General features: G+C 49.4%; 1 protein-coding gene across 1 annotated transcript in view; it reads right to left on the reverse strand.

Moving 5' to 3' along the window:
- Positions 1-24,247, reverse strand: part of PPL (periplakin) — a 53,210-nt gene extending 28,963 nt beyond the window's left edge. Inside the window, exon 1 of the mRNA XM_044979875.1 lies at positions 24,004-24,247. Within this exon, the coding sequence (XP_044835810.1) occupies positions 24,004-24,065 (62 nt within the window). The 5' untranslated portion in view covers positions 24,066-24,247. The remainder of the gene's footprint in view (positions 1-24,003) is intronic.
- Positions 24,248-24,828: the final 581 nt, after the last annotated feature.

The following is a 24,828-nucleotide window of genomic DNA, read 5'->3' on the forward strand; positions in this document are numbered from 1 at the left end:
TGGACTGGCACCATGTGCAGGAAGGAGAGCCCAGCACCACGGGATGGGCTTATGTACACATCCAGCTGGCGCTGTGGCCATGCATCTGAGGCCACATCCTCCTCTAGTTACACCACTGCCTTCCCAGTGGAGTCAAGGGGGAGGCACTGGTGTTACTCGAAGTCAAAGCTGAGCTGCCCTTTTCTTCCCCAGCTGCTTGTTAATCAGCTCTCCTGGGCCCTAAAAGGCAAAATGTATCTGGGTGGCCATATGGGTGTTCAGAGGGCTGCATGTTACAGAGTATAGATAGGGGCATTTCCATGGGTCTGCAGGAGAGACAGGCTCACTGAGGGAGGAGGCATGGAGATAGCATGTCAGACCCTCAGCTGCAGATCTGACCCCTGGTGTGCACTGGAGGATTCCCGCTAGTCACTGGCTGGTCACTACAGCTGACTTAACCACCTACTGTAGCTCCCTGAGCAGCTGGCTGTGTGCACTCCCCGCAGGTCATCGCAAGTGAGGCTTCAACCTGGATGCTGTTGGCAGCTCCTTAGCCAGGTGAGTCGAGAGGGAGCTCCCGCTCCAGCTGGGCCAGTAAAAGCCATGCTCAGCAAGTCCCACCCTTGGGCACATCTTACAATCTGCCCTGTGAGTCTTGTGCTTGAGGCTGTTTGAGATGCATGTCTGGAACATGATGTGATCCATGGCCTGAAAGAGCTCTGAGGTGCCCAGCTGAGCCTCCAGTGCCTGAGGACCTAGCAAACCCAGCAGCCACCAGCTCGGTAAGTGCAAAGACTCTGGTGTGATCAGGCTCCATAACCAGCACTGTACATTTCCACTGCAGTGTATCAGCTGCAGGAACAGGCCAGCAGCAGGGACACTGTCCTTGGCAGCTTCCTAGGTGAAGGGCACCCACGCTGTAAGGAAAGCGCCTTGCTATCTAAACCAAACAAAGGGGGACAGGTCCACCCAGGGCGGCTTTGTCCATGTGGGCGGTTGCCCAAGGAGCACTCCTTGAGAGAAGGATAGTTTGTCCCTGCAGGGCGATGCGGCTGGGGGAGCCTCACTCCACCACAAGAGAAGCCTGTCTGACGTCAGCGGGACAGCGCAGGAGTGCGAGTTAGCAAGATCAGGCCCCAGCTGATCTTGCGCTCGTGATTTAGTAACATAAGGAAAGGCCCCGAGCTCCAGTGCTCAGGCTGGTGGCCAGCGCTGCAATTCACAGGGAGATGCATCTTCCTTTCTATGCAGTGATCCTGGTCAGCTAGTGAAGGCTCCTTGTTTCTTGCCAGTGTTTGCTCACCCACTGAGTGTTTCATACACCACTGTGGTTTCCGTACCACTCGGCAGCATTCTACCCAGGAACTGCCTGCCACAGGAGCACAGTGGGAACCGTGCCCAGGTGTTGACACCCGTGCAGAGCAGGTGTGGAAAGCTGCAGTTTTCACCCCCGCTATATTCCAGTGTGGGAGGCTGCACACTGCAGAGTGATGGCGGCTCAGGGCCCAGCAGCTCATCTTGCTTGACAATCCCTGGCGGCACGGCAGTGGAAGCGAGAAGAGAGTTTGCCCCTTTCGATCCTAGGCACAAGAAGAGCCCTTCAGAATCTTCATCCCCTTGTTTCACTGAGCTGCCTCGGCTGCTGCAGGAGATCCTGCAGGTGTCTGATGCTTTGAGCTGGTGGTGCACAAACCACTAGGCTCCTAAGATCAGCCCTGTGATGATGGAACAAAGCACCTGCCAAGTGGAACCAGAGTCCCTGCTGCAAGTCAGCCTTTAGGCCTCAATTCAGTGCAGAGCCCACGGCAGGGGAGATGCTGCATCTCTCTCATCCTGAGGGTGCCGGGGGCTGGCTCACTCTCCGACACAAGTTCCAACTTGCATCCTGGTGGCAACAGCCTCAGCAAGTATAACACAGGCAGCGGAACGCCCTAGTCACACCCTCTGTGCCTGGGGAGGGGTGGCATAGAGCTGGCTATACCGGCTCTGTACCTGCCAGGGAACTAGCTGCAGGTGTTAGTGGGAGCGGGGCGGGGCAGACTTTCTGGTCACTTTGCAGACATTCTGCATCAGCTTAGCCAGTGCAAAGTGGCAGCTGCTGGAGAGTGAATTTCCCCCCTCTGGGTATGGAAGACTCAGTGATGGCTTAGGATGGCTACATCTTCTGTCCGTTCTAACAGTTTGCAAGTGGGAAATTGGCGTTATCAACCATCTTACAATGGTGGCTGGTGAACCTCTGGTTTCTAAAGGACCTGCTCATTTCATAGCAATGAGTAGAGCAAGCCCCATCTGTTGCTATTGCCTGGCTTGCCGAAGGGTCCTGAGATGCTTTACAAATTATAGACACAAACCACCTCACTCAGCCCTGAAGAGGCAACAGCACAATGCTGCACATTAGCGTCAGTCGGGAACTGAAGACCAGGGCATCCAGCCGGAGCCAGCAGGGTTAGTGAGTGAGGCAGGGTGTTATTAGCTGAGTTGGCATGTGGCCAAGACACCAGCTGCAAGCTTGAGCAAAATGCCAGGGGATGTTGAGTAATCCCAGCCAGCTTTACAAGAACCAGCAGTGTCCACAGGCCGGAGTAGAGGCCTGGTAGCTAGGAAGCCCTGAGTTCAAATTCTCTCTCTGAAACCAGTTTGTTGTGTGGCCTTAAGCAAGACATTTAAACCTCTTGGCAATAGATAGTTTCCCCTCTATAAAATGGGACTAAAGGGTGGTGGAAGGCTTAACCTTGATACAAGGCTTTGACTATATTCATTGCTCATTAAAATAATTCCAAGATCAGGGTTTCATATTTCCTCCAAAGGAGGGCACTTGTAGCAGCATAAAGTAACAACACAGCCTAGCGGAACGCTGGTCAGTGCCAGCTCCGCTGGAAGAGCGCCAGTCCCATAACCCCACTTCTTATAGCACCTGGGGTTTCCATGGCAGGGTCCCACCCACGGCCTGACTCAGCTCAGAAATATGCATTATGACAAGACCAGAGCCTCGGGCAAACGCAGCCTGGGATAAAGATGAACCAGGAAGGTATCTTAGTGGAACATGGACTAAGCCTCTCCTACTTCAGTACCAGACTCTCATCTGTCCAAGCTCCTCAAAGCACTAAGATTATCTGTCTGCTTGAGCAACACCCATTTTCTCCAAGCCTAGCAGAGGATTTTATAATGAGCTGTCCAATTCCATAGATCAGGTCAAAACTCTCGGCAGACTTTGCACAGCTATAGGGCCATGCCATGCCCTTCGTCTACAGGCAGATCTCCCAGTAGCACCAATGGTTGGAGGACAGGAGGTGGGTCTTGATGTTCTCGCTGCAGCTGTGTGATTTCAGCTGCAACACGATCTAACCTTAGTGGTCAAGAGAGCTCTCAGAGGGACATGCATCTCAACTCTCAGTTCCTGCACCATGGGCCACCCAGGACATGAGTTCTGCCATCTTGGGATGTGGCCAAGCTGACTGGCATGAGGGCTGAGCTGTGCAGCACGTACTAGCCAAGCGTAATTAGTGCCCTTTCCAAAAGATAGAAAAATTCACCTCTCTACCCATTGCCCACCACCTGCCCCCCTGGAATCCAGCCAGTAGGATTCTTGTGGCAGTGGACACACATGCTAGCACTTCTAGTCTCCCTCTAAGCACATTGTTTGCAGGGGCGGCTCTAGCCATTTCGCCGCCCCAAGCACGGCGGCATGCCACGGGGGGCGCTCTGCCAGTCGCCGGTCCCACGGCTCCGGTGGACCTCCCGCAGGCATGCCTACAGATGCTCCACCGAAGCCACGGGACCAGCGGACCTCTGTGGGAGGTCCACCGGAGCCGCCTGCCGCCCTCCCGGCGACCGGCAGAGCGCCCCCCCCCCGCGGCATGCCACCCCAAGCACGCGCTTGGCGTGCTGGGGCCTGGAGCCGCCCCTGAGTGTTTGGCTCTGTCTTCCTTTATGGAAGCCAGGAAGCTTCTGTCTGTCATCAGATTGCTACTCACTGGTGCTGGTTATTAGCTTAGTCTCAGCATCTGTCACTGTCTCTCTGTTTAGCAACTCTTAATTACCAAAGTCCTAACATTGCTCTGGGGCCTCTTAAAACAGCAGCAAATGAACGGGGTTTTAGAGAAGAAAGTAACCTTGCCGTTTGCCTTTCAAATCACATCACACGTGTTCAGTGCTATTGTTAATGCCAGGCCAGAATGGGGCACTCTTAAAAGCACAGGACCAGGTTTTAAGAAGAGTTGCATGCATGAAATGTATGCCCAGTTGTGCATCTAACACGCAGGCAAATGCTGCAATTGCTCAGGCAACCTGGGTGATCACAGGCACAAACAGCGATTGTGTGGACATGATTTGTGTGCACAATTATAGTAGCTGCACGTGCATGTGAAATGTTCAGTTGTGTGCCCAACTCTTCAAATATTCAGAGGTGAAGAATTATCTAGGACTGTGGTGCTTTGTGTAACTTTTTCTATGAGCTCCACAGACAAAATGGGATTCAAGATGTTGAGAGAGAAACGGTCCGAAGAAGTGATATCCTAGAAAGCCATAAAGGGCCTAAGCTACTTCCACTAGTGCTACACTCCAGTGGAGTTCCTCTGGATTTACATCACTGTCACTAAGATCAGAATCTGGCTCATTGTGTTAATGTGGATTATGCATGAACAGGAAATAATAGACCCCACTGTGAGCACAGCGCGGTGTGACTTTGGGCAACATGCTCAAAAGTGCATAAGTCCTATTTTCAAAAGTGACTTGGGGACAGATTTTCAAAGGTATTTGGGCACCTAAGGCTGTGTAGATAGGCACCTAATAGGTGTTTTAGAAGTGCCTGGGCACCTAACCTCTATTGATTTCAAAGGGAGTTAAGCACTGAGGTGCTTTTGAAAATCCTACTAGGCACCTATGAGCATCTCTGGGCACCTAAATACCTTTGCACTTCTGAAAATGTGACCCTAGACATTGACTCGAATGAAGTTATTACTGGTCAGAAACCTCCTCAGACATAAAGGTGAGGGTCAGTCGCTGCATAGCAGATGCACTTGGTGTTGTCATCTGACTGCTCAGAGATAAGTAATGCTGCTTGCTGACTTTCTCCTGCAGCTGCAAGTAGCTCATTGCCAAGAAATTGCCTCTACACAGTTTCAAAATAGCACAAGTCCACATTGCTGTGGGGAAAGTACTTATAGGTGAGGAGTGCACCAAGGGAGGATGATAGGATATGCCTTTTGCAGCTCACCTAAGGGGAGTGTAGTTTTCCATTGCAAGCCCAGGTTTCTCTGTGTGTACCCATCTGGCAGGTGAGGGAAAGACACTGCATTATGTCTGTTTTAGAAGCAGTTTGCAATATAGCCAGTGACTTCATTTCCAGGGAGCCTCTCAGTGCAAGGAGTTGATTAGATTAAGGGGAGGATTACGAGGCTCTGTGTTCCCAGCAATGCAAAGCAACATGCTGAGCAGACACTCCCTAGTATTTCTGAGCAGCCCCGTTCGGATGCACTGGGTGCCTGAAAGGCGATTGAAGACATCAGCCTCGTAAGCTCTTTCATTGTGTTTTGACTGTAATAGTTCAAGGGGTTGGATTTAAATGCCGCTATAGAATTAATGTTGGCAGAATTCTTGGGGTTATAGATAAGGCCCTACCACATTCAGTCCATTTTCATAAATTTCATTCTGATAGCATTTTTAAAACCCTGAATTTCACGGTTTCAGGTATTTAACTCTTAAATTTCAGGGTGTAGTAACAAAATATGAATATGTATTTAAAAATGGCAAAATATAATCACGTAAAGCCCTTAAGACTCAGCATTTGTCAAACTGGGGGTACCACCCCAAAAAGGGGTTGCAAAGCTATTGTAGAGGGGTCACAGTATTGCCACCCTTACGTCTGTGCTGCCTTCAGAGCTGGGTGGCCAGAGAGCAGCGGCTGCTGGCCGGGTGCCCAGCTCTGAAGGCAGCGCTGTGTACATTTGTATACTTTTACCATATAGTATAGGATACTTTTATAGTATGGGGTAAAAGTATACCAAAAAAATCAGATTTCATGGAGAAGACCAGATTTCACAGTTCATGACACCTTTTTCATGGCTGTGAATTTGGTAGGGCCCTAGTTATAGATGGGCACTGGGAACCAGGAATCCTAGACCTGCCACTGAATCTCTGAGAGACCTTAGACACATCACCTGGGCCAGATCCTGTTAGGGCTCCTTCGTTAGCTCATGTAGCACCTTACTCCACAAGGGGCCCCAGTAGACCTGATTCTCCACTTGCCTCCATCAGTGAAACCCAGGAATGACTTCAGTGAAGTCAGTGGAATGATACTGGTATAGAACCAGCATGAGTGAGTGAAGAATCAGCTGACTAGACTTTGCTGGGGCCCTCGGTGGAGCAAAGTTACTGTTCACCATGGGCAAGCAGGTCAGTACCTGCTCCCATATCTTTGTGCGCTACAGATGGGCAATGCGGATAAAACAGGCATTTTTGAGGGTTCATTAATTAGTAATGGCTGTTAATAATACCAAGCTCTTAGAGATGGAGCACTAGATGTGCTTTGAGATCCTAGGAGGAAGAGAAAAGTAAATGATCATCTTATGATCTTATAATTCTGCGCTTTAATCATGAAAGGCTTGTACTGAGACTTACAGGCATGGTGGTTTGGTCGAAAGGTGCGTTGCATCATCTTGCCTGTCGGATGTCCATATTTTCTAACTAGTCCCAGTTATGAGTCTAAGAGGCTTTAAGCAATGTCTCCCCCATCTCCCTTTACCGTCAACTCCACTGTCTAACTCCTCGCCCTGTGAGCAGTATGCTATGTTCGTTCAGTTCGTTCAGCCTGGGAAAGGGTGCTCAAAATCCCTCTGCAGTGATGAGGGAAATGGTGAGTTAACGGCTCTCTGGGCCTGCTAAGATCCTGAAACAGGCCGTGAGCACCAACAGAACATGTGTTAATGCAACTCCAAGCAGGACAGACCAGATCCTCAGCTGGTGTGTAGATCAGCATAGCCCCATTGAGTTGCACTGATTTGCACCAGCTTAGGATCTGGCCCTGTGGGCCCCTGCATGGCAAACAAGGTGAGACAGAGAAGGTATACACAGCCCTTTCCACTTGCACAGGCATTTGAGCTCCTTGAGCCTGATTCTCCACTGCCCCTTGAATCATAATTTACACCTGTGCAAAATGGACATTGTGGAGTGGCTGGATTTCATACTCACTCTGCCCAGGCATAGTGAAAGCACAAGGTGCGTGGCAGCTGAGAATCACTGCCATAAAATAGAAGGGGCGTGGCCATGTGGATTAGGGGAGTCATCGCTGTCCTGCCTGCCAAGCATCTTGCTAGTGACATGGGGTGGCGATGAGCATGCCCTGCAAACTTTCCAAGGCTGTGGTAGCTGCCACTCCTTTGCATGCTTTCCCCTGGCAGCCCCAAGGCCTGCCCGCCGCAAGAAGAGTGCCGTCAGCTACTGCCACCTTGGGCACAGCTCCAGAGTCTCTCCAAGTCACCGGCAAGACCTTTGATGCAACAATGCTGAGCAGAATCAGCCTGATCATCCGAGAGGCTTGGTGGCCAGTGAAGCTTTCTGGCTTGTGTCACAGACCATTCACCAGGATGCTCTGGCTTGGCCATGTCAGGAAACCTCCAGGGGAAACCTTTGCGTGCTTCCCAAAGAGCGGCACTCACGAGTCCTCTCTGACCACAGAGCCTTTGGGAAATGCAGCGATTCTTGGCGCCGGCCTGCTCTCTGCTGGAAATGCTCAGGCTTGTTTCATAACTACAACTGGAACAACAAATGGACGCAATGCTAATGAAAAGCAGATGTGGCACGCAGTCACCCTGGACAATGGGACCGTGCTGTGCTTTGCTTGCTTGGCTTGTATTTTTTTTATTAAGTAGGTGGCTGGATTGCTTCCCGCGGGGAGGTGGAGAAGAGGCTGTTGGTTTACTGGCTGGAGCCTTGGTAAAGGAGGAGATCATGGCCCTTTTGGTTTGGGGTTAGACTTTTAAACAATTCAGAGAAGGGATGCACTGATCTGGTTTTCTGAAGCTGAAGCCACAGAGGGCTTAGGCTGGAGATACTCTGCTGAGCTCCCCCGCACTGCCTACTTAGAAGAGTGAGTTTGAACAGTGAAACTAAACCCTCTCCACAGCTGAGATGTCCAGTCCAATTAGAGACCAGCCTCCCCTTGGTCTGATGGAACAGTGCGTCCAGCGCATGGGCCAAGCACGGTGCCCCTTGCTGGGTTGTTACTCAGCTCTTGGCTTCCATGGGAGTTGTCTATGAGGGTTGAGTGCCAGAGAGTTGCCTCCTGCAGCAAAACCCACAGGAGAGGGCTCAAGTCCCTGACTGATCCATTCGGGGCAGGGTTTGCCCCCCCCCAAGTGGAATGATCTGCAGGGCACATCTCGAAATCATAATGATCCCCCAATATGTTCTCCTATAGAGTTCCATGGACACCACCTGACTTTACCTGTCTCTAGGACCCTATCTTAATGGGGTCCCCACTTTGGAGGGAACCCTGTGGGTCAGGGAATACAGCCTCTAGGGGGCTAATAGAGGGGCCAGCATGTCTCTCCTTCCCCAATGGCCATCTTCTCCTAAGGCAGGGCTGCCCATTCCCTACTCTCTGCCTGCCCAGTCCTGATCCCTCCCCTAGAAAGCCTTTTGTGGGGTCTTGGGAAGTGGGGAGGCATGGTGCTGTGATGCCATTTGTTCCCCATCCACATGGAAGAGGGGAGATCTGGGCACAGAGGGATGCCTTCCCATGTGGCCTTGGGGGCACAATCTGGCCCTGAGCGGGGAATGGCAAAGTTATGTTCACTGAGTCTGGAATCCACCCCTCATCTGGAACAGAAAGAGACTGCCTAGGCCTCACCAATATGCGCACACACTGCTGCTGTATAACGGAGAGGAAAGCTGCAATACAAGCCAGTGAGACCCTCCCAAGGAGGATACAAGAGTTTTGACTAAGGAGCTGAGATACAAGGGACAGAAACTGACCCTTTGGGGAGGGAGGAGCTGAATCACCATGGGGGGGCAAATTCTCCTCGCAGGTGGCCACTGAAGTCAGTGTAATGAGAGGACAATTTGTATGGTAATTTGTAAATTTTTTATTAGCCTTACAGGTGTTTTGTTAGAAGTAACTAGCAGAAGACAAGTGTGGGAAGATTGTGTGAAGCTGGTCTTTGGAGCAGGTGAGAACATGTTTCCATGTGTTGTTGGCAGCTCTTTGCCACTCGGTTTTCTGCTTCCTTCAAGCAAGCACCTTAGCAATACAATGGGTATTTGCAGACTGCAGTTTAAACTAGGGACCAGCTTCTTAGCTTCAGTGCAGATGCTCTTATTTATACCAGTTGAGGATCTGACCCAGGGAAATCTAAAAAACCCCTTCCACTATTTGTAAGGTGAGTTTTATGGTTGAACCCCTGACCCTAAAATCTTCCAGCCCCAAACTTGCAACAGAACACGTTACAGGACAACAAATGGGGAAAACCACCTGAATTTTAATTAAACTTTAGATCTAATCTTTGGCCTAGTGTAAAGAATTTCATCTTATTTCTATACTTCTTAATCAACAAACCTACCCAGGTAGGTAAATATTTGTAAAGAAGTGCTAGTCGTGTTTATAATTTACACTAGACCTGTTTCTCGAATAGCTTGGTCTTACTTAGGGATAAAGCATGACAACAGAATGATTTGTAAGGAGGTGAAGACTTGTTAAACATCATCTCTGCTTCTTGTTTGCTCATCACGAGTCAGCTATGTATCTTTAGAGAATCAGAACAGAAGATGTGGCCTGATTGATTGCTGGTTCCTGCATCATGGATGTATACAAGCACATGATTGGGGCAGCACTGGGATACACATCATTGTTGTTGTAAGATAGAACCTGAGAAGTCAGTTTTCTTTACCCTATATTCTTTCCACACGTCATCAGTAAGATGGTTCTCCCACTTGGAGGAGTGATCTGCCAGATGAGTTTAGATATGCTGTACTGGAGCAAAGTATTCATTGGAGAGTTCCAAAAGATGTAAGGAAATGTTTAGTGAAACTACAGCTGATTGGAAAAAGTTTGTTTACTCCATGAAAAAATTGGACAAAACCAAAGAACCTTCTTTTTTTGTTGAAAACTGAACATTTATTTTTGGATGAAAACTGAAAAAAAATTAGCTTTTTCCATTTTCTGCCAAAAATTGAATAATTTTAAGGAAAGTGTATGCTGTACATGAAAATGTTCATTTACTAAAGATCCAATTTTCCACTGGGAGTAAAAAGAGTTTTGATGGAAAATTTGTGGATGAGCCCTAAGTGGAGGTTTGATCGTCTGAATGGAATGTCATGGGGGGACATTAAAATCACTCTAGATGCACAAGGATATAGGCGAGTGAGGGAGTTGGGGGATTGAAATGTAACCAGGGTGAACATCCAGCACCACAATACTAATGATTTGGAAATAAAGTTTGGAATAGATATTAAGCCCATCTGCTCCACAGCAGAAGGCAATTTATTGAGGGGGCTAGGAAGAAGCTTGTCCTATGGGCAGATTGTTACATAATTGCTGATGGCAGGTTATTTGTGCATTTTCCTCAAACGCATCTGGCCACCAGTACTGGACATAAATGGGACTATGTGGCTTGTTGGTCTGATCCAGCCCAGCAATCATGATGTTCCTACAGGTAGGTCCTTTGGATAAATGAGATTAGGATCCTATAGAGCTAGTCATCATTGTTCGAAAAATGTTCCTTTTTTCATTGGAAAATGGCCTTTGAGAACGTGGAGGCTGGCTCCTCTGAGAAGGGGTCCCAGAAGTTGGCAGACGCTACCTGGAGGAATTCTGCCCAGATACAGGGCCATCCCCAGGGGTGTGTGGGGCCTGTGGTGGAAGTGATGGATTCATCTCTTCCAGGACCAACCGTGTCGGCCAATCACACCGGCCCGTGGGGCTCCCCAAAGTGCGTGGCCCGGAGTGATCATCCTGATTCGCCCTGCCCAAGGGACGGCTCTACCCAGACGCATGAGCTGGCAAGGGACTGAAAGTGGATGGACCTCATCGTTGTACAGAACCCTTCTCCTTTCTTGGCCATCTTGCTCCTCAGCTCTGGAAACTGAAGTCTTCTATTCACCCTGGGCATCAGCAACAAGAAGTTAACCCCCATGGCCGCACCAGTGCACCCCAGCCCCGTTTGGCAGGGATCACTTTACGGTGGAATGGAAGTTCCATTTTCACGGTTCATTCGGCTTTTGGCCTTTCTCTTAAGACTGGCAACAGGCAGGCGAACTAGTGCCAAACAAAGTTAGTGGTTCTCCTACTTTTCTCTCCTCCTCACCCAATAACTTGGCTGTCACTTTGAGAGGGCGCCATGTTTGTCTGACAAAGGATTCGAGCACTTTTGGCTTTTGAAATTAACAGGACTGCTCCCATGCAAAAGCTTATATATGTGCAGGATCAGGGCCTGACTCTGCAACATGCAGTTTCAGCCTGCCTCCTAAACTGATAAGAATTCTGTTTGCTGTTAGTTCCTTTGTATAATCGTACAGGATTTTGAACCAAAGTGTTCTCATTTGACTGATGAAATGCCTGAAGTCCAGAGGTCAGGTATTTCTGGAATGTGCACTTGTTCACACACTCTGATATGATCCTGCATTCCAGCTTTACACCTGATGACAGGTGCTGGGAAATCCCTTTGGGGGCTTTCATTGTCTTCTTGAATTTCCCTTTGCTTCCTCATTGCTCAAAATCTCATAGTGGAATATTCACATGGGTGTCCCGCAGGTTGCTTTTGACCACAAGTCAACTCTGGGCTACAACTGAATGCAATCTAACAGAAATCAGAGCAGGGAATTGGAGCCGACTTTATAGGGGATTTGTCCAAAAATCAAAAGGTTCTGGATTTTGGTGGGAAGACACTACAATTCAGTTTTAAATGGCTCTGTATTATCCCCTGTGCTAGTTTCAACAGGTGTTGACAATCACTCCTGCAACCTTGATGTGGTACTATGTCTTCTCTTGTTATTTAGGAAGGAACAATCAGTTTCACACATACAGAATGGGAAGATACTATCTAGGAAGGAGTACGGCAGAAAGGGATCTAGGGGTTATAGTGGACCACAAGCTAAATATGAGTCAACAGTGTGATGCTGTTGCAAAAAAAGCAAATGTGATTCTGGGATGCATTAACAGGTGTGTTGTGAGCAAGACACAAGAAGTCATTCTTCCGCTCTACTCTGCGCTGGTTAGGCCTCAGCTGGAGTATTGTGTCCAGTTCTGGCACCGCATTTCAAGAAAGACGTGGAGAAATTGGAGAGGGTCCAGAGAAGAGCAACAAGAATGATTAAAAGTCTTGAGAACATGACCTACGAAGGAAGTCTGAAAGAATTGGGTTTGTTTAGTTTGGAAAAGAGAAGACTGAGAGGGGACATGATAGCAGTTTTCAGGTATCTAAAAGGGTGTCATCAGGAGGAGGGAGAAAACTTGTTCACCTTAGCCTCTAATGATAGAACAAGAAGCAATGGGCTTAAACTGCAGCAAGGGAGATTTAGGTTGGACATTAGGAAAAAGTTCCTGTCAGGGTGGTTAAACACTGGAATAAATTGCCTAGGGAGGCTGTGGAATCTCAATCTCTGGAGATATTAAGAGTAGGTTAGATAAATATGAATCTATGAATTATTAGTGTCTAGGATTACTAGTGCAGCCCAAAGGGGAAAAATCCCTCCCTTGACAGCTGGCTCACAAAAACTGGGGAAGTTTTAGCCATGGAAAAATGACCAGCCTTAAGAACGATGTGTATGACTGTTTTCTCTGCACACGGCTACTTTTCATCACACAGGCTGAAGCTGTGTGAAACCGTGCCCGTTCCATTGAAAGTGTACAGGTCAAATTCAGCTCAAGCATAAGTGACAGTCTCTCTATTGACTTCAGTAGAATTACACTATTGGCTCTGTATTTAGCCACAGGAAGCACAGAATAGTAGCACTGACTACAAGGCTTTTTGATATGGTTTCTCTCCAGGCTATGATCCCATCAGCTCCTACGCATGTGAGTAACCCTTTGGTGACATTAAAATCTAGCACTGAGGCTCCCCAGGCTTCAGAGCCGAGCTCCAGACTGAGCCGCAGTCTCTACACAGCTCCTTTTAGCAGTGCGGAGTGAGACTTGCAAGCCCAAAGCTGTCAACCTGGCTGCAGAGACTTGCTGTTGCTCACTGTACCCTTTGAGGCCCTGGCCAAGGGCCCTTGGGCTGTTTGGGTGCTGCTGTGCATGAGAACAGGCAGTCCCTGCCCTAAAGGACTATCTATCTATCTATCTATCTGAATAGACCAGACAGACAACAGAAGCACTATTGTTCCTATTTTACAGATGGGAAAGCAAGGCCCTGAGGAATCAAGTAACTTGCCCAACATCAGCTAGCCTGGCGCAAAGTTGGAGTCCTAGCCCAGTGCCTTAATCACAAGACCATCTCTCCTCTCTGGGTCTCGCTGCCAATATCATACAGGAGGGCTGGGTTTTAGGTATTTACTTGCCCTGCTTTTGTATGAGGTGGGGAGGGGAGGAATATTACCAAGGGAAGTAATGGACCAAATCTCTTTCTTGTTCCCATCTCAAAGTTAATGAAGTAAAATGCAACAGGTAAGAGCTAGCAGAGCACAGCAGCATCTTCCTTGGGAGAGACGCGCCCGGGGATGACTGGGACTAAAGCGATAGCAAACTCCTGCGTATGGGTGTGAAGCTGGTGTCCAGTGCGTAGATAATTGTTGTTGTGTTTATGAAGAAAGGTAGCTAGGAGCCTGCAGGGAAGGACAAGGAGATGACGGCCAAGGAGCGGAAGGAATGATGCACCGGGAATGGGCAAGTGTTTGCACACACGGGGGCCGTGTGGGTTTCCGCTAGCCATAGACAGGCATGCTGCTAAATATCTTGCTCTGAGAGTGGAGTTTTTCAGCACCCGTGACTGGACACGCTCCGTTGAGCCAGGGTGTCCAGTTCATCTTGTGCTCACCAAATGGTGGTTAGATAATCGTGGCTGCTCCTGCTCTTTCCATTGCGCTGCCCAATTAGCACGTCAAAGCGAAGGGAGTGACTCCGCCTGAGCAATAGCAACGTAGAGCAGAGAAGGTTTGAAATGCGGACTTGGTGACAGGGCATCTTTCTTGTTTTGTGACAGATTCTCATCATGCAGCTTCCTCCACAGCCCAGGTGTGATGTACCTGGACCTTCTTCCCCACAGCTCGGGGAGGCAGGCAGAACTAGCCACACTTTCAGTAACTTCAAATGGAGTATTGGTGCCCTTTTGGAACGGGTCAGCTCTACATCCAATACAGGAACTTGAGCCATCCCATTGTTACCACAGGCATGGCTGGGACTAGTGCCGGAAGACTCTGTGGTACTGTAACGCTCATCTGTCCAATACCAATAGCACCCTTTGCATTTGAGTTTCTTCATTATGGTTCCCACACCCATTAGTTTAAGCAGCTCTCTTCTTAGCTGGCTTTCCCTTAGCTTCCTCTTCTGCAATTATGCAGAAGAGGAAGCTAAGTGGACCATTTCCACTTCCATGCTGAAGCCCCTGGTATTATGGGGCATGTAGTCTGATGCATGCTGTCCACACTACACCACTTACAACTCCTTGGGGTCCTCCGCACTGTAGAAGCTGCAGCTTCAAATCGTGATTAGCTGGTGCCCAGTGGGCTACTGACTTCACGTGTCTGATATCATCAGGCCTGATTCTCTTCTCACAGTGGGGTAAATCGTGAGTCACTATCAATGGAACTATTCTCCTGGCATAAAAGTAGCATAAGTGAGAGCAGAATCAGCTCCTTTCTGGTGACTCTTTCAATACCTACAGTACATGGGGGGTTTGCTATAGCTCTGCATAGTTTTATTATCTGAGCAGGCGAAAGGATTTCACTATGAAGATATCCAGGGTCTAATTCTCTGGCATAACCTCACTGAAGTCAGTGCTTTGGATTCAGCCCATATCCACAAATTTAATACATCTGGCCTGACAGATGTTTCTGAGCAGGCTTCACTGTATCGAATAAAATCCTCCCTGTATAATGGGTTAAATTCTGCACTGACTTACGCCCCCCCACAAACCCCGCTGGAGTCAATGGCCAGATTCTCCCCTCACTTGCACATTTGATGCTGATGTAACACCGTTGATTTCATTGGGATTTGTACAGGATGTCAGTTGGTGCTGACTTAGCTCAAGATCTGTAGTGCTGACAATTTAATCTCGATCCCGACTTCATTAACTGCCATGATCTTTTCCTTTCACGTGGAGGCTCCATCATCCTCATCCTCCATCATTCTTCAGCAAGAGAAGATGTTTCCCCAGTCCAAGGAGGCTGTTCACAAGTTTACAAAACAAATGTGGTGCCATTACCTTTAGTTCTCTGGTTGAGCTCTAAAGAGTTAAGTTGGAACTGAACTGTATTGAAAATGAAGTGGGGAGTATTTGACATCCATGAGCGAGATCTTTTTTAGCAACTGGAAGGACTTAAGGCCTCCTGGGATCTTTTCTGTTGTCTTCAATGGGTAGACACTCAAGACCAAGGAGTTGCACTAGTGTAAGTAAGAGCAGAATCTAAATATAACCCACTGGGGGGTGTGCATGTGTGTGTGCACCCGCCCGCTCCTCTGAGCCTGAGCCACAGATGATACATGTCTCTTCCCACCCCAGCTACACAATCTGGCTTTTGAACTCAAGCTATAAAAAGTGTAGAACTCCCTGGTGTCAGCCAAGCCGGAGGTTAGCACTCCAGAAGGCACTATGTTGCCAGTGGATCGCTCTTCTGGCTAGTTGTTACCCGCAAGAAATGCTCAGATGGGTACTGGCTTCTTTTTGAAATTATGTTTAGCTATTTCTTACTTGTGTGACAGTCATGCCTAGAAGCCTCAGTCAGTGGCCTCGTGCCTAGTCCATTGGACTGGGATGGAGGTTCTATTCCTACCTCTGCCATTGGCCTGCTGGGTGACCTAGAGCAAGTCACCTCGATGCTCTGTGCCTCAGTTTCCCCATCTGTAAAATGGGGCTAATGATACTGACCTCCTTTTGTAAAGTGCTTTGAGATCCACTGATGAAAAACCCTATGTAAGAGGTAGGTGGTGGTGTCATTAAAATGAAAGTTGGGGCTCTCTTGTGCTAGATTATGTGCTATTATTTAACACTCCAACCCCTGCAGCCTGAAAGAGAGGGATGGGGCTAGGTTCTGATCTTATTTCCACTGCTGTAAATGCGGAGTAGTGCCACTGGGCTCAGAAGAGTTACTCCACACTTACAGCAGGGTAACTGAAATGGGAGTCAGGCCCAGAGCCTAACACAGGCCTAAAGGTAATAATTGGAGATATACCAATCTCCTAGAACTGGAAGGGACCTTGAAAGGTCATCGAGTCCAGCCCCCTGCCTTCACTAGCAGGACCAATTTTTGCCAATCTCCTAGAACTGGAAGGGACCTTGAAAGGTCATCGAGTCCAGCCCCCTGCCTTCACTAGCAGGACCAATTTTTGCCCCAGATTCCCATTGTGTCCTTGAGCAAGTCACTTAACCTGTCCTCCCTTGGTTTCCTCATCTCTGTCATGGGGCTGATGAGATTTCCCCACCTTGGAAGCATTCTGAGGATTAATTACTGCAGATGGTGTTTGTCAGTTGTTACCTATATGTACTAAAACAGCGTTTGGTCCACATTCCAGCCTAATGACTGCAGCACTCCTCTAGGCAAGTAGACACACTTGAAAGTCCAGCACCTGCTCTGAGCCAGTTCTCCAGAATGCTGTACAGACAGGGCCCTGTGTCTGAGGTGAATTGTGTGGGCACATAATTCCCTTAGTTTTTCAGCTTGGGGAATTAATCAACAGAATCTAAGGTTTAATTAACAAAAAAAGTGTCCACCCTTTCTGGGTGGGAAGATAACCTTCCAAGTGTAAAGCAATGCACTGGCATCTACCTGAGTCTGAAAACTGCCCAAAGCAATAGTTCTGAGTGAGGGGGTTGATGCTCCCATTCAGCCTGATGTGTTGTTAACTCTGAAACCTAATAGTGACTGTTTAAATGTCAGTATCGTTCAGCAGGCTCATCAAGCTGTTGCATTGAGTGGCAGGTATTGGGATGGGGTGCAGCAGGCAGCTAGCAGCTAGCTGCTCTCAAGACTTGCCAGGGAGGGGAATGAGGAATTCGGACTCCCCCATTTAAAGTCACCTCCACCCTCCCTAATGCCAAAAGCCTCAACTTCTTCCCGAGGGCCAACATCCAATGTGAAGTCTTTGCTTTCTTGAGTTCTGAAACTCCAACTATTCCCTACCCTCTTTGCCAAAATTTCCAGCTCCTCCCACAACAACTTGTCCCATGCAGTTATGTCTCAGCACATCAGCCATGGCACAGAGTAAAATGAATTAAATTCAGAAATAAAGGGCAAGGGATAGTGCCTCAGCTGTGCAGGGCAGAGGAGGTGGAAGGGGGATGGTGGTGTGTAATTCAGGGGTCTCCCCTTGCAGGCCAGTGTTCCAACACAGTACACAGGGCCTTTCATAAAGATAAGATCCAGTGGGCAAAAGGTTTGATCCAATGCCCAGTGTAGTCAATGGGAGTCTTTCTAATAATGTCAGTGAATACTGGATTGGACTCTATATCCTGTCCTCTGTTACATGCGCGCAATGCCATTGATTTCAATAGGGCTGCACCCAGGCAGCAGAGCAGGGTTTAGCCTAGTGAGCGTAACCAGCCCAGTTCTGGTTTCCCTTCATTTTTTTACCATGAGAAACTCTGCTTTGAACAACAAACGGTTCATGTGTCCACATCACATCAGCATTGCACACAGGCAGCCTAAATCCGGCCTCATTTATACGGAGCTCATCTGCAGCGTGCATTAGGAATGGAGCACGACTGCCAGCCCTGCAGGCGAAGCGCTGTGCAGAGGGACGTGTGGAACAATGAACAATTACCCCAACCCGCTTCATTCCAGAACTTAGTGCAATATAAAATTGTGAGCTGCCCGAGAGGCCAGAGCAGGGCTGGGGCACTCCAGTAAAGCAGTGGGAGGAAGCCAGCGCTATGGAGAGCCTTGTTATAGCTGTTTATTGGATCTGGTAGAGCCAGAGCCTGGCATAACTTCACCTGCCCGCTGCTGATTTACAGCAGCCGAGGATCTGGACTGGTGTCTCCAGGCCGACCAATTGAGCACTAAACCTCACTTAACCAAACAGCAATCAGTCTTTGGAGTGAGCCAGTGCAGTACTGCCCCTCCCACCAGCACTAGTTTGGTTAAAATCATGAGATTTTTAAACAGCTCGGGGTTCCTTTTATTTGGCTTCTGAGCCTCCAGGGCACGGTTCAAGCCTTTCTCTACACCCATGGAGGCTAGACACTTACAATGGGGCCCCGGGCCCCGACAAGGACTCCTAAGCCCTTCCGTAATACCAATAATAGCTGTTATATCAAAGCTGTGATTCCTGTGTCATCACTTGACTCCACGAGCTGCTGTTCTTAGGTGGGGGGAAACCCCCCCACAGCGTGAGACTGGTGCTAAAACCCTGCGAGTTGGCACGACACGCCTGCGCTTCATCCACAGAGCCAGGGCTGTTTAGCCTCGGTCAGCCTTCCCAAGCTGCGTGTGTCTGTCCAAAGTATTCCCAGCAGGAGAGCTAGCATCCCGCTCTCTGGGTCCAGGCCCTCCCCTCCCATTAACATCCAGCAGAGGTGAGGTTACCCAGCAGACCACAGGAGGCAGCTCTCTGGATCAGGCCCTATATACACCTACACCTAATATTCAAAGGGCCAAGTTTGCAGGGTCGAATGTCTCCATTTTCAGTGCCTGGGTAACATTCGTGATGAGCGTAGAGGGCCGTCTTGTTTTGGATTGTGTGTGTGTGTGTCTTTAAAGCCCCATTTGGGAGGCGATGCTGTTTGACAGTGGGAGAGACCACCGAAGCTGACCCCAAACATCCATAGGTGTTTTTGGCTCCCCTGCAAAGTCCTGCTGCCCTACTTGTGTCCCCAGGGGGAAGTGCAAGCCAAAAGGAGCCGGTGCTAGTGGAGGTTAATTCCCAGGCAGGGTTCAGAGATGGCTCATGGATAGGGTGACCAGATGTCCTGTTTTTAAAGGGATAGTCCCGTTTTGGGAGATTTTTTTCTTATATTGGTGCCTATTATCCCCCACCCCCTCTCCTGTTTTTTCACAGTTGCTATCTGGTAACCCTACTCATGGAGGCACTCTCAGCTGGCGGTTAATTGTGCAGCTGAGCCTATTTAAGTGGAAAAGAGTGCTACTCTCCTATGAGACTAATGTAAGAGCTGCTGATCAGGGCAGAGAGGGCTGGCGTGACCTAGGAGCTCCTCTGGATTGGGTTGCACCCCTTGGCTTTCCTGTTTGCAGCACTGCCTGGAATGAATGTTCAGCTAGAGACTTTTACCAAGGGGGGGCGAGTTCAGGTTAAACCAGAGTCCCTGCATTACACCCCATCGGAAGAGAGGGTGATTTGGCTTCAAACCTGAGCCTCTTAACCCCTGTCATTCCCCACCTAATCCCCCGGCCTTGCAATGGGATAATAGCTAGCTATTGATACTGTCTTTAACCCCCAGTATCGGTGCTAACTGGGTCAGGGCTTTTCTCTCGGTCATGGGAGACACTTCTGGGTCTCATCATCTCTGCAACTCGCTCATGGGCTGAAGAGAGACTGAATCCTTGGTTTTCCTTTACTGAAGGAAAACCTCTTTGTGTGAAGCAGCAATGAGCGAGTGAGCTGGGTGAGTTCAGTGGGTAGCAGTTAGGTACAAGCTGCAGGCCTGGGCAATCGAAATCTAAACCTGGGCAAAAGGCAGAGTGCGCCACTAGGCAGTGTGAGTGGGTAATGGTGAGCCAGGAGACAGGGGTGTAACGGAACCAGGGGTAAAACAAGAACCGTTCAGAATCTTCCCCTACACCTTGAACAGACTTTTCAAAAGTTTGAAAAAGTTTAATTTAGCTTCCACCCTCCTCCCCCTCCCCCCCAAAATCATTTTCCTGGCTCTTCGCTTTATAGCTTTGATCTAGCTCAGCATATCAGAAGCCTCAAACTACAGCAAGACAGCCTGTTTCTCCCCAACTTCCTGGCTGATTAGGAGTACCAAAAAGACTGATTTTCATAAGACAACTTCATCCTCTGTTGAGTTCCAGGCCAGGTTTGCCTACCCAAGGGGTCTGGCTAGTTTGGAGAAGCTGCCGCACAAGAGTCAAACTTCTCTGCTTTGCCCAATCAATTGTAAATTCTGCACCTTCTGTAAACCATCCATCCCTAGTTCTAATTTGCAAGCTCAGATTGTGTTTGGAGTCTGGAGGGAGTCCAGGTTTCCTTCTCCTTGCTACAATGAATCATTCAGCCTTCACAGCAGCCTAACCTTGGCTCTTGGGAATTTTAGCATTGTTTCCACTGTGCATGGAGGAACACTGGAACTCTATTTAACCCTGTTCCCCCTCAGCCTTCTACAGCTTTAGCACATTCGCTTGTTTATAATTGGAGATATAAAAAATGGGGAAAAATCCCAAAGCCATTATGCAGGCAACATTGGCCTTCAAGTCCATGGATTCTGAAGGAGTAAAGATACTTTAGGATCTAGCCTTTATCATATTTTGTACTTGGCAGGAGAACTTCACTTGTTGCATGCTGACCCCATTACGAGCTAAAAGCAGAGGTACTTTGTCAAGTGTGGGTTAATTGCAATAGAAAGGGAAAAAATGTCACCTTGCTTCCCTCAACCACAGAAGCAGCAATCAGCCTAGAATTTAATGGCCGCTGTTGGTCAGCTCACTGGCTGTGACTGAGCTCTACTATCTTGCCATCCCTGTGAACAACACTGTTTCTCCATTTACGTCCATCTCCTGTCCCTTCCACTCAGGCAGGATGTCTTTTCCCTTATAAATCCACTCTGCCTAGCCCTGCTGTCCAACAAGCTCTTTCTTGGTGTGCTCAGTACATCACATGAGCAGCATCTCCCCTCTGAGGTTGCATAATATATTCAGGAGAAAAATAAAATCACCAGAGAGGTTGTATTTAATTTGCAGTTCCAAAGCTGTATCACTTCCCCTGCTAATATCTCTGCTGCTGGGTGTCACTTACGGACCTCTTATCAAAACAGGGGCTTCCTTTCTGTGTGCAATTTCCCCACACATTTCTCTACCCCCAGTTCAGCTATTGGTGCAGATCTGGTTCTTTCCACCTCTAATTACCTGCCTGTGGGGGCAAATCAGGATAAGTAGAGGTGCAAGTACTCTGATTTGCACCTGCAGTTCATTTTTGCTGGTGTAAACTCCCCCCAAAGGCCCTTTGGAAATGTTAACCCCTAGCACCTGATTCTCTTGCTTGGCTCTGTCTTGATTCCGTTTTTCATCTGGATATTATAACTTAGCACCTGGCTAGCTGTGGCCTTCTGGCTTGCCAGGCCTGTGGGAGCACGGTGTAACTCAAGCTGCCAAGAGCGTGTTTTTCAGCTGGTTCCTTCCCATTCATTTTGAAGTGGGTGTGTTTGAGTTAATGAAGGAGACTGAGTATAACACAAACACAGAGGCCTTTTCCAAGTCTCCACCCTAGATGCCTCTTCATAACTGATCCTTTAAAAAAGAAACCAACTCACACAGATGACATGCTTGTTGGATCTCACCAGAGTTCGATCAAAGGAGCGCGTCAGGGAAACCTTTAACAGTTCCAAAAACAGCAACACAACAAAAGAGTTTCCATTCAACTTTGCAGAGGAATCAGGCCAACTTCTCTTTCAGTTTTCTCTGGGGGTTTGTTAGGAGTGATCAGGAATGTCATCTCCACTAGCATGGAAATTCTGAAAGTGCCCAGGGATGCAGGAGGTGGGAGAGATAAGAGGTTTCTCTGAGCTCCTGGAGGAGCTCCAGATTAGAGGGAGGGGGTATGGAGAAAAGGGAGAGATCATTGTTAGCAAAGAGGGGGCTGCTGGGGGAGAAGGTCCTGGAGCTGGGAGCAGAGGGTGGAGCTGATTGTGGGTGGAGGGTGGCAGGGCTCCTACACCGGGGAATATTAGAAGGTGGTGGAGATCCTAGATGGGGAAGGAGTGGAATAATAGAGTGGAGGCGGGGTTAGGTCCTGGCAGATATAATTCACCTGTTGCTCCCAAATCAACATTCCCAAAGAGGCTTGCCCCACAGCCGTGGGCCTGACATCACAGAGGATGGGACAAGCTCTGTCACTGCTGGGGATCATGGCATAAGGGCTGAGTAACTAACAAAAAGGACTGAGAGGGGGATAGATTAGCTAACAAGACCTCATGGAGAGAAGAGCCTCGGATGCAATCCAAGCAAGCTGCTCTGTAATGGGGTGGCAGGTGCTTTGTGCCATCTGTTCTCATGGATAAACTGTTTCCACCACTAGCTGGATGGCTGACGATGGGTGTCAGCAACAGGTTGGCTCTCTACCCTAGACAGAGCTTTGCTCTCCAAGGGGGCGTTTGCCTGCCCCCTGTAGAGACTGGATAATCCATCCACGGGCCTGTTTACCACAGGGGTCCAGTATGTACTAACAGGCACAGTTCATTGCTAATAGGTGCTTCTAGCAAACTACGGCCCGCGGGACTGTCCTGCCCGGCCCCCGAGCTCCTGGCCCGGGAGCCTCGCCACCAGCCCCTCTGCCGTTGTTCCCCCTCGCCCGCAGCCTCACCTGCTCACTCCACCACTGGCGTGATGCTCTGGGCGGTGGGGCTGTGAGCTCCTGACGTGGTGCTCTGCTGCGTGGTGGCTGTAGCACCACCAGCCACCAGTGCTCCAGGCAGCATGGGAAGGGGGCAGGGAGCAGGGGGGATTGGATAGAGGGCACGAGAGTGGTGGTCGGGGGCGGGGGTATGGATGGTGGTTGGGGGGGAAACAGGGTTGACTGGGGCAGGGGTCCTGGGGGGGGTAGTCAGGAAGGAGAGGGGGTTGGATGGGGTGGCGGGGCAATCAGAGGACAGGGAGAAGGGGTGGTTGGATGGGGCAGGAGTCCCGGGGCTGTCAGGAATTAGAGGAGGGGTTGGATGGGGCAGTGGGGGTCTGGGAGCAGTGAGGGGACAGGGGTCCCAGAGGAGCCGTCAGGGAACAGGGGGTTGGATGGGGCAGGAGTCCCGGGAGTGGGCAGATAGGAGGTGGGGGGCCGGGCCATGACCCCCTCCCCTAATCAGCCCTCCATACAATTTACAAAACCCGATGAGACCCTTAGGCCAAAAAGTTTGCCTGCCCCTGTTCTAGCCAGACTCTCTGCCAAGGGATTAGGGCCTGATCCTGTGAAGTGCAGAACACCTTCAGCGCCTATTGAAATCAATGGGGGTTTGAGGACAGTCAGCCCCTCACAGGATCGGGCCCTTTAAACTTCCCCATGGGGGCCACTGAACATTTGCAGCACTTGCCCTGGTAGCACTGTGCAGCATCCTAATAGCTCGGCCTCCGGCGTTCCCTTGCCCGCTGGCCAGAGCTGGCACAGCGCCCAGTGGGTGTCTCCCTTTGGCACCGGCCCCCTGTGCACGGAATACATTACTTCTTGTTTATCAAATTAATCAGCGTGGGTTGATGTTTTAAGCTGGACACATCGAGACATGTTCTTCTGCCTTGGAATTGGCCCTTTCAAGGAGACGTACATAAGGTGCATGGCAGCATTGCGGGAGGAAGGGGAGACACAGAGGTGTGGCCACACCCTGGAGAGATTAAATTCTGGAATGTGCCGACAACCCCAACGAGCACTATTTTGAAAAGCAGGGAAGCCAAAGGAAACAGCAGCGCCAGTTCGACTGGCCTAACACTGGGCAACCCCAGAAAAGCTGCATGCAAAGTAACGCTCTCTCTGTTGTGCATCTGTGGTCTTTGCACCTCTCAGATGTCCTGCTAGCACTTGCTCGCCGGGCTCTTGCTCTGAAGCCTGGCTACAGATCTGCTTGGTTCTACTCTCTCCAAGGAACACGTAGGAACTGCTAATTGTTACCTTTCCACTTTATAATCTGCATCTTCCCAGCTCAAAGAGAGCCTGACTTCTACAGGCTGCAATGGCTGGCAATGCCAGTAGCTTAGTATGAAGGAACACAAAGTACTCACCTCTTCTTCTGTGCCGAGGGGCTGTACTTCCCTTTGTTTCTTTTCCTGAAGAGAGAGTTCATCGTGATTTCCCTGGTGCTAGCAGCTGCCTCAGTGCAAAATGCTGGCTGCCAGCTCCTTCCCCAGCTGGCTAAAGGAGGTTGCTGCTAGATCCTTCAGGTACAGTGCACTGTTTGGGAAGGAAGGAACAGGGAAATTTGCAGCTGCCTCCAGTCCTGCTCTGTCACTACTCCAGGGGTGTGAGTTCTCCCACTAAACTGGGTAGGGCTCTCCCAGAGAAGGTGGTGCTTACCTACCACACATGTCACTGACACAGGCGGAGCTACATGCAATTCCCCAGTCTGCTTTTGCCTGGAGCAGAGCAGAGGTTACTAAACGTGATGATGAGCAATATAAATCTCTGTGTGCCAGTGTGTGTGTGAGTGAAGGTCAGGGCTTACTACAGCCACTAGCACAGGAATTAAGCATTCCAGGCTATTGCCGTCCTGTTGTTAACAGAGGCAGGGAATGACTAGAGATTGAGCCCCCAGAATGTGCCTTGCAAAGCAAGTGGCGATTAGAGCTGTGTAACTGATTATTTTTCAGTTCCCTGGCAATTCTGAAAAATTTGGAAAATAGGCGTTGTTTGCCAGGCGCTGGGAATGGGCGACAGGGGATGGCTCACTTGATGATTACCTGTTCTGTTCATCCCCTCTGGGGCACCTGGCATTGGCCACTGTCGGTAGACAGGATACTTGGCTAGAGGGCCCTTTGGTCTGACCCAGTGTGGCCATTCTTATATTCTTAATAAGTTGTAGGTTGAGTGCAATGTTTCACTCAACCCAA

The sequence above is a fragment of the Mauremys mutica genome, chromosome 11 (assembly GCF_020497125.1).
Source record: "Mauremys mutica isolate MM-2020 ecotype Southern chromosome 11, ASM2049712v1, whole genome shotgun sequence".
Lineage (NCBI taxonomy): Eukaryota > Metazoa > Chordata > Testudines > Geoemydidae > Mauremys > Mauremys mutica.